At 48.1% G+C, this 15,693-nt stretch overlaps 1 protein-coding gene across 4 annotated transcripts in view; it reads left to right on the forward strand.

The window, feature by feature from the left end:
* The window catches only part of SLC4A4 (solute carrier family 4 member 4), a 114,936-nt gene that overhangs the window by 58,897 nt on the left and 40,346 nt on the right, over positions 1-15,693 (forward strand). For 2 of the 4 annotated variants that reach the window (XR_015803493.1, XM_088164339.1), the window contains exons 4-6: positions 3,209-3,344; positions 6,914-7,074; positions 9,514-9,693. Coding sequence is in view for 3 of the 4 variants with exons in the window: in XM_088164339.1 (XP_088020465.1) it covers positions 3,209-3,344; positions 6,914-7,074; positions 9,514-9,693 (477 nt within the window). In the remaining variant the exon portion in view is untranslated. Of the gene's footprint in view, positions 1-2,830; positions 2,950-3,208; positions 3,345-6,913; positions 7,075-9,513; positions 9,694-15,693 lie in introns of those variants that run through there. The other 2 variants (XM_088164341.1, XM_088164340.1) reach the window with 2 other exon arrangements.

The raw sequence follows: 15,693 nt of genomic DNA on the forward strand, positions 1-15,693 counted from the left end.
TCAGGAGCGTCCCTGATAACAGCCAGCTGGAAAAGCAGGAGGAAAAGCATGTTGGTTGAGTGGAGAACAGGCTGTTTAACTCGTGCATCAACACAGAGACCCCCTGTCCTCCATCCTGAGGCAGCACTGTACACCCAGAGGGCCAGGCTGAAAATGCCTTCCACCCAGCACCAGCCAGGCCCTTGGCACAGGAGCAGGAGGTGACTTTAGGGTAGGGGCCAATGCCACAAAGCCCCCTGGCATTTCCATGGGTGGCTGTGCCATTGCAGCAGGCAGTGAGGGAGGGCTGCCACCAAAGCCATGGCTGGAGCAGGGCTGGGAAGCTCAGCCATGCCTGATCTGAGGCTGCTGTGCTAAGAACGTGTCTGTCCAATTTCCGAACTCCCTGAGATTGCTCTCTCTTGATGGAGATTGATTTTTGCCTTTGGGAACCCGAGGGTATACATTGTGCTCAGAATTGGCCTGAGCTGAACTTAGAGAAACTGCTGATGTCTTTGCTCTTGAGCAAGTTAGGATTTTATAAGCTGCCTCATAGACTGTGTGTGGCTGAATGGAGCAGGAAAGGGAAGACTGGGAAGTGAGAGACATCCCCCATGGATGGCATTGCCTATGTATCCATGTTGTGTTGGAACATTCAACCCTCTGCAATTAATATCTTAATTCCTTTCCCCTTCAGGGGAAAAATATAACCCTAGCCATCTAAATTCATGGATTAGCCTTTTCTCTGCTGCAAATGTCTGCTGCCCATCAGGTTGTTCTCTTGAATAAGACAGCCAGAAAAGCAGTATTGGCCAACCTGAGCTGCTCTGCCATCAGCAGTGCTGGTTTGAGCAGCTCCCGAGCTGGAGGCCGAGGTGGAAGCCAAGGTGATGGCCAAGGCTGGGTGGTGCTCAAAGGTTGGGCAGGCAGAGGCTGAGGGGTCACCCCCTGGGTTAATGACTCTCCAGCCCCTGAGCCCTGCTCAGCCACTGCCCACGCCCAGCACACAGTGTTCACCTGCAGAGCAAGGTGAAATATGTTCTCCTTGATAAAGAGAGCACATAAACAGCCCATGAACGGCCCATTAACCCACAAAATTGCCATCAAGAACATGTGGTCAAGCGAGCATCGGGCACCTGTGACCCAGCAAACGCCCTAATGGGACTGTGAGCCTTATCATCAGCCCTAAGTGCAGATAATGGGAAATTGGCAACAGGGAGAGCAGGCAGGCAGCAAAGAGGAGGTGATGGACCTGGGCACCCAGGTTCAGCGTGCAAAATAGTGTGGAATGATCATGTTCTGGATGGGAATATCAGGGGTGACACTTCCATATCGTACAACCACTTCAGAGTGACTCAAGAGGGAGTTGTCCCACTGGCTCCAGTGGATGCCTTCAGCAGCTCAAGAATCTCTGCAGTCCTTTCTCTTACAGCATCTTCCAAGCAGCAGCCACTGCTGTGGTCCACCTTGCTTTTTGAAGCAAGAAGATGGACATGTCTTTTATTCGTTTTCTAGCTGGGATATTTTTATTCTATTTGAATATAAAAGCGCATTGAGATTCATTAGTGCAGGTAAAGGGAAAGGACAATGGAACATGCATGGTATGGATGGATGGCATCTTGTGCCATGGGCAGGGACACCTTCCACTAGCCCAGGTTGCCCAAGCCTCATTTAGCCTGGCCTTGGACACTTCCAGGGATCCAGGAGCAGCTTCTTTGGGCAGCCTGCACCAGGACCTTACCACCCTCACAGGGAAGAATTTACCCCCAATATCCCATCTAACCCTGCCCTCTGTCAGGGGGAAGCCATTCCCCCTTGTCCTGTTACTCCAGGCCCTTGTCAGAAGTCCCTCTCCAGCTCTCCTGGAGCCTGCAGGGAGCTGAATGCCTCGTGATGGGGAGGCTGCTGTAGCAGTGGGGCAAGGTCCTTGGCCCCCAGGAGATTCCAAGGACATTTATGATTACAAATATACTTTCAGTACCAAAGAAATCTATATTGCTGAAGCATCATCACTCTGAGTAATTTAGGAAGAAAGCTGTGGAAGTTTATTTAAGGAAAAGAAAAAGGAGTAAAGGGCATGTTTTTTACTGATTTCTTTTTTCCCATTGCAAATTGAGAGTCTGTTTACCCTGGAAAAATCAATGTGGTTACACCTGGTGTAATTAATTATTTTGCAAGAGACAGACAGCTGATCTTTTGAAAAGAAAAGAGTTTTTTAGCAGAACTGTTCAAAGTTCATAGTCTGCTGTGTATCTCTAATGCTGATAAACATCCAGCAGAAAGGATTCCTGTCTTAAAATTTCACATGGTCACACCTTTATTTTAAAGGTGATATGCTGAGAAAAAGGCTGTAGAGCACAAGGAGCCCTCCAGCAAGGTGACTCTGGTGATGTGGGCTCCAGTTGCCTTTAGGAGATGCCCTCGGGCTTTAGGATGGGGACAGTGATGTTCTCAGTTTTGAATTCTGAATCCTTAACCAGGAAAGGGTTTCTGTCCTTTTTCTCAAGCTTATGATACAAACAGACTTTGCTTGTGCTGTGTGTTGAACATAGTTCTTTTGCCTAAACAGGCAGTCTTTTCCAATAGGACCAGTTGTTTTTTTTCAGTGCATTGGTGCCTGACTAAATGCATTGGGTTGCATTCTTCATGTATAGAGGAGACAACCCTTCTGTTAAGTATTCCTGTGTTTTCCAGTGGTGGGCTGGGGAGGTTCCAGCCTGCCTTGCAGGCCAATGGCAGCCCAAACCTGGCTGGCAGGGAGGGAGGGGAAAGCCAGCAATGGGATGCTGTGCCAGCAAGCCCCCAATTGGTTTGGCTGGAACTGGTTTTAGGTCATATAAAAAAGGGGGTGAAGGATCCGGGCTGCTCAGAGAGCGGCAGGTCCTCGGGCAGCGCCACTGAGCGCGTTGGTTCTGAGCTCCATAGTGCTTTTTTTTTACAAGGACTGCAAATTGCTGTAACATAGTTCAGGTCTGTAGGAAGAGACAAGTTTTCCTGAACTTTACTCCCAGCTTGAACTTGTAAGAAGTTCAGTGAGACTCAAGGAAGGGGAGAGAGGGAGCCAGAGGCACCCTCGCTCACGGCCCTGCGTCCGCAGCGACGACGATGTCGGATGGCAGAGGCAGCGAGGAGAAGCAGCTGAATGGCCTTGGGGAGCAGGGCAAGGAGAGGAGCCGCACTGCCCTGGTGGTGGCTCAGGCCGTTAACCGCAGTATTTTCACCTCTGCAGTCTCCCCCGCCGCCGAGCGCATCCGCTTCATCCTGGGAGAGGAAGATGACAGCCCCGCGCCCCCGCAGCTCTTCACCGAGCTGGACGAGCTTCTGGCTGTCGATGGACAGGAGATGGAGTGGAAGGAGACTGCAAGGTGGGTTGGTTTTCCTTTACCCTGAGAGGGAAGGGCAGGCAGCAGTGCTCCCATGGGAAATGCCTGTTTTAGCATTCCATTGGGTGCTACCCGTGCTCCGGGATTGCATGGGCAAGCCACAGGAAGGAGCTTGGGTAGTTCACATCACCATTCTTTGATAAACGAGAGAATTTTAGGGTTTCTTTAAATATTCCAAAAGATAAAACTAGGAAAACAGCAGAGTGCCAGATAGACTGCAATAGTTTGCCTGTGGAGAGAGCAGTATGGGCTCAGTATTGCTTTGCAAAGGGGGACACATCTCGGCCGGAATTGCCAGGAGTTGCTGGCTGAGTAAAAACTTCATTACTATTGTCCCAAAGTGGCTTTGGAGCCTGCTACCACCTCACACCACAGGCTGGGAAATTCTAGCTGTCCCCATCCTAGTGAGTTACTGATAGAAGTAATTTTAAAAAGGAAAAAAATCTTAAAGGTGTTTTCTTGTGAAGAAATTGTTCAAGGTGCATGTTAAATGCTGGATGGGGTTGCTTGCTTTGAGTTCCTTGGTTGAATTCTTTGATGCTGCTGTTAGTTTGGAAGCCATGACAGAAAAGCTGGGATGTTTGTGGAGTCTGGCTGCTACAAGTTACATATAATCTATATCTGAACATCACTGACCTATTCCCAATTGCCCTCACTGAGCCTGGGGGTTTTCCTTTTCCTTTTTGGTGGCTGGGCTAAGCTCTTTTCCCACCTCCCCCTCTTAAGGGCACTGTATGTGTTCAAAGTTAGCCCCTGTTTGGTCACCTTAAACTTCTTTACCTGTGATTTAATGAGCTCTTCTACCTTTACCTCTTATCTTGCTTTATTTTTACTTCTCAGTCGCTTGGGGAACTTACTTAATGACTTTTTGCCTTTTACTCTCTAACTTCTGACTTGTTGCTCATCCTTTCCTCCATTTATTGCTCTTCTTTCCTCTTACCATGAATTCAGCACTTCCTGATTGAGGTGTTTTTACCTGTCTTTGGTAGGAGTGCTGCACTGAGCTGTGTGTGGGGTTCTCTCCAGGGTTCTTCTCCCAAGCAGCAAACCACAGGACGAGAGGAAACAGCCTCAAGTTGTGCCAGGGGAGGTTTAGATCGGATCTTAGGAAAAATTTCTTCACCCTCAGGATTGTCTGCCCAGGGTAGTGGTGAAGTCCTCATCTCTTGGGAGATTTAACAATGTGGTGGTGGCCTTGGCTTTGCTGGATTAATGTTTGGATTGGATGATCAGGTTTGCCAACCTGAATGGATCCATGATTCTTTGTAGGAATTACACAGAATGTAACGAAGCACCCTGTTGAGGTGCTGTTTAATTTCTAAATTGGTCCAACCTCCTGCCTTGGATAGTGATCTAACAAAGTGTCTGATTTTTCAGTACACTCCTGAAATTACTTAACCTTGCACCATAGAACCTCCTGAGCATCTCCCAGTACTTCCAGAGCTGGCTGGTGCTGTGCTTCCGTGGGCACAGGTCTGCCAGCTCTTTTGGGGTTGCTTTGCATCTGCTGGTGCAGAACAGCTCCCCCACAACTGAACACAAGAAAAAGTGCAGGGCTGTGCAGGTGGACGAGAGAGGGGAGGGCAGAAGAGACTTGGTGGGATTGATGCTTCCCCTGGCCCCAGGGTAGAACTGCACAGCTCCCAGCTAGGGAGAGCAACACTGCCTGCATGCAGGTGCAGGGCTAAAGCCTGCACTTGTGTTTGAGAGAACAAACAATCAAATCACCTTCCTCATCTCCCTCCTGCTCTGTTCTGACATCTGCACATTCCTTCTGTCTGCTGCACCTCCCTCCCAACCCCGTGAAACCTGTGTTCGTATTACCAGGTATGAAAGGGTGAAGGATAAAAATGTAATTCCTGACACAGCTCATATAACAACAAAGACCATAATAGAAGTTTAAAAAACCCATATGCACCATCTCACAGGCCAGCACTGTCATTCCTTTTCTCTGTAATCCCATCTCTTCCTGCCATCTCCCTTAGAGAGCAGCAGTTCCCATGCTATGGTGGACCTGTCTTGGTCCCCAAAGATTCTTCACTGAGCCTCATGACAGGCTGGGGGGCTCCAGCTGCTGCAGGTCTTTTCCTTTTTGTGCTTCACTCTGTATCCTCTGACCACCTGTGGAATGCAGGCATTCCCATGTTAGTGCAGCCTAGTTCCTGGAAGGTGCCCCTGCCCATGGCAGCAGTCTGGAACTAGGTGAGCTTTGAGGTCCCTCCCAACCCACACCATTCTCTGATTGCATGAATAGAGCAGGAGTTTGTTCACCCAGGTCTGCAAGTTAATGTTTGGTTTATTGTGCTGGGATTGTGGACTGGAGTGAGAAAAGTAAACAAAAAGCAAATATTGATAGTTGTGAGTAATCACTTTCCCTGGGAGAACAAACACTGGTAATTTGCACCCTTCCTGCTGTTACAGGATAAATGTAACTCGGTCCCACATCACTCAAAGCCCCTGAAGTGCACAGATTTGCATCCACCCGGGACTGTAGGAAACACTTAGTTTTTGTGAACTAAAAGGACCTTATTAATTGGAGATAAAAAACAGTCTTTTAGCTTGAGTTAAAAAGCAGCTTGAAAAAAACAAAGTCTCAAAAAGAGATTATTGCAATTGTGAAGCATAATTGATTAATCCTCAAATAATACATTTTTCAGGATTAAAGATAATTTTGCTCGCTGTTAATAATATTCTTTTGAACAAATTTATGAGCTTTCTTACCTTACTTGTGTGGGTTTTTTTCTTAATAATCCCTTTATATTAGTCACTGGAATTTTCATTTTCTACATATATTAAAATGGTGTCTTAAGAGGGGATTAAAAAGCATTTCTGCTTTGCCATTAGGGCATATTGAACCACCTTTTCCTGCACCCCCAGTTTACCCCAAGGCCATTGCTGGTAAGGAGGAAGGTGTGGGCCAGGTGAGATGCCCCAGCCCAGCTGCCCATCCCTGTGTGCTCCAGGCTGGGCACAGCAGAGCCAAGGGCAGGGTCAAGGCTGCAGGGGGGAGTGGGGGTAGGCTGCAGCCCAGGGACGTGGAGCCTCCTGCTTCCCTGCTTTTAGTTTTAGGGGTGTAAAGAGTGTTTTGCACAACCAGGATTTACCCTTTGCTCTCACCTTCCCTTAGAGATAAGTTTTCTGGATTTTTCAGACCTGCTTGGTTAAATCATTAAACAGCAGCTGGAGGGAAAGAATGAGCTCCTTAATTTGTGCCTTCTCCTTTGGTGACTCATTTGGTTCTCTAAGACCAGCTTCAGACATGGCTGGGATGAGCTCCTCTCTTCCCCCCTTTGTCAGCCTGTAGCCTGGGCCAGCAGTGTTCCATGCTGCCTGCATCTTGGCAGTGCCTGATTCTGTATTTTATTGCCTGAATTTGAATCACAGAATCATTTCGTTTGGACCAGCCCTCTAAGGATGATACAGTCCTACCATTAAACCAGAACTGCCAAGATAGCAAAGGTGAATGGTGCCTTATTTCCAGAAATGCTGATTTATTTCCCTGCAAGGAGGCAGCAGCCTTAACCCCATGTCATTGCTCTGTCCTGTTGCAGGTGGATCAAGTTTGAGGAGAAGGTGGAACAAGGTGGGGAGCGATGGAGCAAACCACACGTGGCCACCTTGTCTCTGCACAGCCTGTTTGAGCTGAGGACCTGCATAGAGAAGGGCTCCATCATGCTGGATATGGAGGCCTCTTCCCTCCCACAGGTGGTGGGTAAGTACACCTATCTTGGCTCTTTCCTTCACTGCTTCCTCACAAGTTTTTATTGACCCTCGTACGGTTTTATGGATGGTTTTAATGAGAAAGTGCTGCTTTTCCAATAAAAGAAGGAAAAAAAAAAAGAAAGAACAAGGAATAAATGGGGAAAACTAGAAAAGGATAGCAGATAGGTAAAAAGAATTCTTCTCAGTGCAGGAAGAAGAGCAAAAGACATGAATTTATGGTCACTGTGGAAAAGGTGACATGTGGAAGGGCCACGTGTCTGAGGACAGAGATACCCATCAGGTCCCATTCATGCAGAACAGCTCGGGCCAGGAATTGCTCTTGGGTGAGGTGTTCAGCTGCCCACTGAAGGCAGGTGTTCAGGGTGGGATACCCCCCAGCCCCAGCAAGGGAGAGGGGAGAGCACCCCCAACACGGGCTGGTGCCCTGCTCTGCAGAATGGGAGGGTGGCTTTTGTCCGGTCAAGTTAGCTGTGCCCCGAGTGACACTCAGTGACATGCTGAGAGCCAGAGCATGCTGCCCATGGTGTGTGAGAACTTAGAGAAAATAAATCTTCCAAATGAGCCATCCAGTGGAGTGACTTTTAACCAAAAAGATGAGTTTAAGAGCCATTACATGAAGAGATCTAAAAGAGCAAAACTAAATATTTCCTTTGCCAAAACTCAGTGCTTTGAATGATCATCTCAGGAAGTAAGGTCAAAATTATCCTGGCATGGAATTATCCCATACACTGGATTGTAAGACTTGGAATTACAGCTGCTTCTGGTGATAAACACAGAGTTTTGAACTTAGTTTTGCAAGTGCTTATGGTGACATTTATCTCCCCTTGCTTTTGTGTCTGTGTATCCAAATGCACGGCATTGCAAAGTTTTAACAAAATAAACCCCCCCAAGAACCTCTGAAGTTTTCTGCTGAAGGTGAACCTGCTTCAGAAGCTGATGTTCATGGTCAAAACGTTAAGCCCTCAACATTAAATTTTCTCTTGAAGTCCCTTCGAGATGTCACTTTCAATCTCCTTCTTCAAAACCCAAATTAAATCTAATTCCTAGGAGATTAAATTACACATCGGTGGCTGCTGTTGCTGTGACACTGCGACACTGTCCTGAGCAGGGTGTTTTTGCTGGTCCAGACCCTTAATCAGACAGGTAGGGATATCCAGGACTGGATTTCCAGGATGATTTAATCATGATCACTTGGCTGGTGTCTGGTAGTGACACACAGGAAATAAAAATTCCAAAGAAAAACTGTCTTTGTTGTTTGTGTCTTATCAGCAACAGGGAAGGGAAGGGCCAGATAGAGAAGGATAAACTTGAATGAAGGTTCTGAAGGAAATACTCCAAAAATCACTAACCAAAACCATGAGCAAGAAAAGCTTGTATTAAAATAACACTTAACAAAGGTCAGCCTGTTGCCAAACATGTTGTGTAAGGGTACCTACGTGTGTATACCCACCCTGTCTTAATTCGAGAGGAAGAGCTAGGCTCTTCCTTAGGGGTTTGAAGAGGCATTAATTCCTGGGCAGCACGTAGAGGATGACTTTCTGGCTCACTGAGTTAGCAAATGTGATCTGTGTCCTGCCTCCCCCTTGCCATAACTTTTATTATTAGCACAAATAAAAGTTACCAGCAGACAAATATGAGCTGCCACTTGCCCTCAGGGGACAGTGCATGAACTCAAGTCATCAAGGGAACAACTTCATGCGAATTTTACTGCACAGGGGACATTCTTTGTAAGTCTGGCCACCTTTTTGCCTTTTTCCTCTGGGATAAAGGAGGAGAAAGGAGGGAATTGATGGGAAGTGGGCAGACATTGAGGATGCTGGGGGTCTTTTCTCCTGGCGACTCCATGAAAAGTAAAGCCATATAATATATCCTGTGGTAACTGGAGCAAGTTCTGCCATTTGTAGTTGCCATCACTTCAATCCTGCAAGTGAATGATTTAATTAGTGGCTCATCTCCAGGACTTCTTCCTATCTTTAGATTAGATTTTACTGAGGGCCTGCAAGGTGAACTCAGGCCTTGTTCAATCTGATAGAAGCTTTTTGAGAGCATCGTGGAACTTGCAATAGAGTTATTGTATAAGTCCAGGCTCAGAAGGGATTCAGTTTCTGAGCTAAGTCTTACCCTGGTCTTTGAGATAGACTCTGTGGCATGTAGGAAATAACAGAAGGGATTCTCCATGTAATAGGTGTGTGTTAGTGGTCCGTGCTGGGTGGAAGTGCTTATGTTCTGTTTCAAGAGCAATGTCCAAAAGAGATTTTCATACGAATAAAACCTGGCTTTGAGATGGTAAGAAAGCCTTCAAAAAAGCAGGGTGAAAATGGCTCCAAACCCCTGCCTCTGCTGGCCCTGGAAGCAGTTTTGAGCTCTATGGTTAATTTTGCTCTCTCCTCCCTCTTTCCCTCCCTCTCCCTTCCTGTGGCTGCCACAGAGATGATCGTTGACAATCAGATCGAGACGGGGCTGCTGAAATCCGAACTGAAGGACAAGGTCACCTACACCCTGCTCAGGAAGCACCGGCACCAGACCAAGAAATCCAACCTGCGCTCGCTGGCTGACATTGGAAAGACCGTCTCCAGTGCAAGTAGGATGTTTTCCAACCCCGATAATGGTAATGCAGAGGCTCCCTGGCTATGGCCTTCTCTGTCACAGCAACCCACCTGCCCAGAACTAACTGTGTGGCCCTGACACTGCTTTCTAACCCCCGTGGGAGCAGCGAGACCGTGCTGATGGCACATCAGCGGGGGCTCCGCAGCTGCTTCGGCCGTGGCACGGCGCTCTAACCTCATCTTCACTGGACTGACAGGGACTCCAGGGGCAGCAGGAAGGTGGGAGGCTGCTCTTGCTGGCGTCTAGGAGTTGGTTTAGGAGCAACAATAAGAAAGAGAGATTCACAAAAAACTTTGGTGGGGCCTGAACCTTAAAAGGCTGATCACCTGAAACATTTGGGCAGAGACGAAGCTTCCATGCACACTCCATGTCTGTAACAGTGTCAATGGCACTGTGAATCAAAAATGACCTGGCAGTAAGATCTAGCTTGCATTTTATTGCCATACAATCATTGTCCAGTGGGGTAAAGCTGATTTCCATCTTGCTTTATTCGTCCTAAAATAGTTTTGTGATGTGCGTTGTGAAAATGTCTCGTCTCCTCTCTAAAAAAGGTGTAATAGGTAGTGCCATGTTGGTAGTGGTGTCCCTACACGTGTGTGTGTGTGTGTATGCAGACAGCTACGGAGGCCTGGGCACTCAGTGCTTGCCCCTGGGTGGAGATTTGGGGTCTTCTTGCTCATAGTAATAAAAAAAAAAGAGGAGTTTTAAGCCTCTTGTCATGCCTTGGAGTTCTCTCAATTGTCTCCTGTGGCAGTCTGGGAATTGGGCTAAAAGTTGCCATTTTAAAATACCCAGAAATAAAAGCAAGTGAAGAAATTCTTTTCTTCTTGCTCCAGGAAAGGCCTCTTAGCTTGCTGTGTTTGGCTTCTAAAACCACCCTAACCTTCCTCCCTTGCACTTCATTAATATTTCCTACCTTGGATCATCCTTTGATTTTGCAGCAGGAGTGTGTGTGCATGTGGAGCCTGTTCCTTGCTCTGAGTGATGCCTCTTGTGGTGTCCCAGTGCCTTGATAAGGTGGTGATGGAGTGAATGACACAAGGGTCAATAATGTGAGCCAAGGGAGCATTCCCAGTGAATATCCCTGCAAGAGTCCCATGGAGCAGGCAGGGACTGGGCTCTAGGGAGAGCACTCTGAGGAAATTCCAGCTTTAGGGAAGGGGCTCAGCGTGGCCAGATGAGTCCTATAGCTGGGGGAGCCATGGGCAGGGACCACTGCTAGACCACATTGCTACAAGGCCCAGCCAGGCTGGCCTCCTGGATGCCTTCCCGTGGTGTGCTCCCCACGGCTTGGATGGAAGGCATCTGCTTCCTGTTACCACCTCCGTGACTCTGAGCCTTCTGGACCCTTGGTGGCCAGGTTTGCTGTGAGGAGCACAATCCTGGCCTGTGGCCATGGTGTGTGGGAGGCTGAGAAGCAGGCAGACACATCTTCAGCTATTGCTGCTCGGATGCCCTCAGTCCTGGGCTGCAAACCCCTTTTCCTGCACTCTATAGGCAGAGCTTATCCCAGGAAGAGTGATGCTGGCAGAGGGCATTCCTCACATTGTCACTCAGCCCCTGCTCGTTTTTGATGGCTAAAGGCCTTCTTTACTTTAAGTGACTTCAATTTCATTCATTTCTTGTTCTTTGTTTGAATGGGCCGTTCAGGTCCTGGCTCAGTTGGACTGATTCTCCAGGAATTCTTTCCTGGTCTGGCCATCAGCCACTCCTTTTATGTTGTTGTGTCTCTGCTCTCCCACCTGGGATATTTATGTGCTCTGAGGATGTGTAGCACACTCTGTTCCATGACAGTGCATTGAGACTTGAGGAGGGCGAGACTGACATACAGGGGAAATACCTCGTGAATAGTCACTGCTCTTATTTATTATTTACACTTTAATGAAAAAGTAACTACAGAACGTATTTGATCAGATTATACACCTTGGATTCAATGAGTGTCAGCGTGTCCTTTGGACAGATAAAAATTTTATGAGGCCAACAGGAGTGCAGCTGTCTCTTGGCATAGCTAATCACCATAATGACTGGCCCCAAGCACTCCTAAATTTCCCTAGAGTTTCTTTCCAGGTAGGTGTTTGTTTTCATTTCAGTGTCAGTGAAACGTCCATCCAGTATTGATGCTGCCACCAGGTCTGAGCATCCACCTTCCCTTTGCACAACAACTTTATAGGCTGCTGTAGCTGCCTTCTGCTTGGCTGGCTCAGCAGGGACACCTTCTGCAAGCCAGCCAACCTGCCCTTGAACACTTGCAGGGGTGGGACCTGTTTGCTAGATCTGAAATTTGGAAATATACCCTGGGCCGTGGCTCAAAAAAATCCCGAGGTGCCTCTATCTCACTTGGTTCAGAGTGCTTAAATAACTGAATTCTTAGGGCTTCCAAATGTTTTGGTTTCTTTTTTTTTACTTCTGAGATGAATGTGCCCCATGCAGTTATCCCAGATGCCTCTAGAAATTCAGGAACTTAAGAAAGAATGATATACTGCCCATCTCCTTGACATTACTGATCCTGGAGCATCTCTATCCTTTGCCAGCCCTCCCTAGGGATGGGAGTGGCTCTGTGGTCCCCGGGAGCCAGTCATCCTCAGCCTCCATGTTTCATGTCCCTGCTCTGTTTGAAGGTAAGGTGGTGATCAGATGGGCAGAGACACAGCCAAGGTGTGCTCTGACACCTGCTCTTCATCACTGCATCATAGAGGTTCACGTGGCTCATGCTGTGGCAGGATGTTTTGTCAGGAATCCCTTTGCTCTGGGAAAGGAATTGGGCAAGAGAGGGTATTTCCTTGTGTGCCATGGATGGGGGAGGAGCAATCACAACACTCCTTTGCTGTCTGTTCAGTAGGAAAAAGATGATTGTCAAAATTCTGGGCATACAAAGCTGGACTAAACAATCCCTCCACGCCTTGCTCCCATTAGAAGAAGATTGAGCTGTATGAAGTGTTCAGCAAGGATATTTCCATGTCACATGTTAATGGGACTCCTGCAGGGGTTTTTTATGGGTTTTTGACAGGTTTTTGTGTGTCTGGTTTTGCTGAGTGGCTTTTGTATCCCTTCCTGGCACAGCCCTTGTCCTGCACCCCTGGAGCAGTGTGTAACCCTGTTCTAGCAGCTCTGCAGTTGGCACACCTTGGGGTTTGCCATGGTATAACATGGGATCTGTGCTTCCCATCCCTTCTGCAGGTGCCTGAGGACTGATCAGTATTTGCCAGCCTTCTGTGATGATATTTGCTACCCATTTTGAGATTTGTCTTTCAGAGCTTTGTGCCCGCCGACGTTTTGTATAATTTAACACCCGTGGGAGCCTTTGGCAAGTGAGAAACGATCAAATGCTGCTAAACCCAAGTTGGCAGAGCCTATAGAAAACTGTGATGTGTTTAGGTGTGTGTGTTTAAGCACCATAAATAATGGCACGGTCCCATCACCGCGTGGGTGCTGCCTAAACACCTCCTGAGCACTGTTTGTTCACACTGTGCTGGCAGCATGGTTTGGAAACAGTTGAGTGGGAATAGCAGGCTGTTGGCAAGGTGTCAGCTGAGGCACAGGAGGAGAGTACCTGGCTGCTGGGGGAAAAGGGTTTTATTCTGCTTTAGAATCCTAGAAGAGTTTGGGTTGGAAGGGGGCTGAAAGACCTTCTTGTTCCAGCCCCCTGCCGCTGGAAGGGACACCTTCCACTAGCCCAGGTTACTCCAAGCTCTGCCTCTTTGACACATCCAGGCCTGGGGCAGCCGTGGCTCCTCTGGTTCAGCATTAGTCAGGTCAGAGTTTTTCACATGAACTGTGACCTCAGTGCCTTTATAGCTGAACAGTGGCATCAGCTGAACAATACCAGCACAGAGGTGAGCAGTTGAAGTCAGAAATGAGGTGATGTCCGTGGAATGCTTGGAAAACCTCTATCAGTGTATGTACTGGCATCATTGAAGGCATTGCAGACTAAGGTAAGCATTTCCAAATCTGGATTGGTGTGCCTGAGTATGTACAGATGCTCAAAAGTTGGCTCCTGGGACCTGATCTCTGTTTTCAAAAACCTTTTGTTACTGATGGTGCTGCAGCCTGGAACTGCTCAGTTCCACCAGCACTGCAGCTGCTCACTCACTTCCTTGAGGTGTGCTTCAAAGAAGCCTGAATTTCAGACACCAGGGATGGAAAGCTGTGTCCAGCCCTGCCACGAGAACGCTGCGAGGTGGAGCTGCAGAGGAGATGTCAGGATCTAAATGAGTGGGCCTTGGTGATCTCACACCTTCTCTCCTGCCTGCCTTCCCTGTACCACTGCTTGAGCCTTTCTTTCTGGCATAATTTTATTTTCTTTTCTTTTAACTTTCCCCCTTTGCTCTCTTCCTGCTCTTTGCTGCTGCTCCTGTCTCCTGCTTGCCTGGCCCAAGCACGCAGCCCCCTCGAGAGCTCCGTGCCCTGCCTGGCCACGCGCACGTTGGACGATGAACTGGGAGTGCAGCGCAGCCCCAGCGTGGGATGGCTCAGTAAGTGCTGGGCAGGGCTCTGGGTGGGCAGTCTGGGGGCCAGGACACGACCAGGAGGTGGCAATTCCCCCCAGCCAGGCTCCTAACGCTTGCTGCTGCATTAACAGTGGGGAGCGGTGCTGCTCTGGCTGTTCACTTTATCTCACTGTCTCCTCCTCTGCTCTGTTTCGTTCTGTTTTCCTTCCTTCCATCATCTGGGATGAAGCAGGCAGGTCAGGCCATACTTCCCTTCCAAGGGTAATCTAAGGTGGCTGCTGGCACTTTTTTTTTTGTCTCTTGAAGTGTCCTTTGGCTGTTAAAGGGGCTGAAATATTTTAATTTTCATATAAATTATCCTAAGGTAGTCTGCCAGCTTGATCTCTCTGGGGTGAGCCAGACAGGTCTCTGGCACCACTCCTGTGTGATTCCCTGTGTCAGACATGACTCGTGGGAGCCTTGCTGATCCCAGAGGAGCACACTGCTCCTCCCAGGAAGGCACAGCTTATGCCACTGCTGGCACAGAGGTGTTCTTTGGTGGCCACAGGAAGCCACCAATGTCTGAATTCCAGGGTATTCCCCTTGACAGATCACTGTGGAGCTGATTCCCAGGACGAGATAATAGCATGGAGGGGTCTGGACTGCCTGCTGTACTTCCCTCACGAGTCCTTGGCTGAGCAGGCCATGGACAGGCTCAGGTCACCTTTGCCAGAGAGACAGGAGTGGGAACTGGGCCTGGATCAGGAAATGAGCCTTTGTTAGCAAACACCATAAGGGTGAGTGTTGTGTGCCAGAAGTCCTGCACAGGGGTCTCAGCAGCCCAAACTTTGTAGTCCATGTTTTTGTGGAGTGGTGGTGAGTTTGTGTGGCTGCGTGGAGCCCATGAGGAGAAGGTTTGTTTGGAGCTGCTCTGGCTGTGTGGCTGTGTGGAGCCCATTAGAAGAAGGAGGCTGGTAGCAAGGGCAGAGAAAGGCACACTCCTTTCTTGACAGAAGAAGTCATTATATCCCAGGGAGCAGTCAGCTTGGAATCTAATAAACAAAGCAACCAAGTCATGTAATCTGGAAAAATAGCAGCTAAGTGGGGTCTTAAATAAGAGCAGGAAGAGTTGAAGCTGGGGATCCCCATTTGTAATACATGATTTCTCTAATTGTGCTTGGCTTTGGCCGTGCTGATGTTGCTGAATGTGGCAGTAACACACAGCAGGTACAGCTGCTTTGAATCTATCCCCACACATGTTCTAAAGAAAACCTGCCTCTGAGGAGCCCAGAGTTTTTATTCCTACTCCTTTGGTTATTTGCTCCTGATGCTGATTTATTATTGAGCTCGTTGGTGCTGGGAGCTGATGAATACTGAGAACTTGGACATTCCTTTTAATAATATCAAATAAATATTGTCTCAAAATGCAGCCTCAGTTGGTAGATACCTCCTTGCCATTTTTTTCTTTAAATGTTTTTTCTCTTTCCGACGAAGTTCATGGTCAGAAACTCTGGGATAAAAACTCCTGGTGCTGTTTCAGGTTCCTACAAACGTGATGAGAAGGGATGGGAACG

This window comes from Sturnus vulgaris, chromosome 4, assembly GCF_052056855.1.
Source record: "Sturnus vulgaris isolate bStuVul1 chromosome 4, bStuVul1.hap1, whole genome shotgun sequence".
Classification (NCBI taxonomy): domain Eukaryota; kingdom Metazoa; phylum Chordata; class Aves; order Passeriformes; family Sturnidae; genus Sturnus; species Sturnus vulgaris.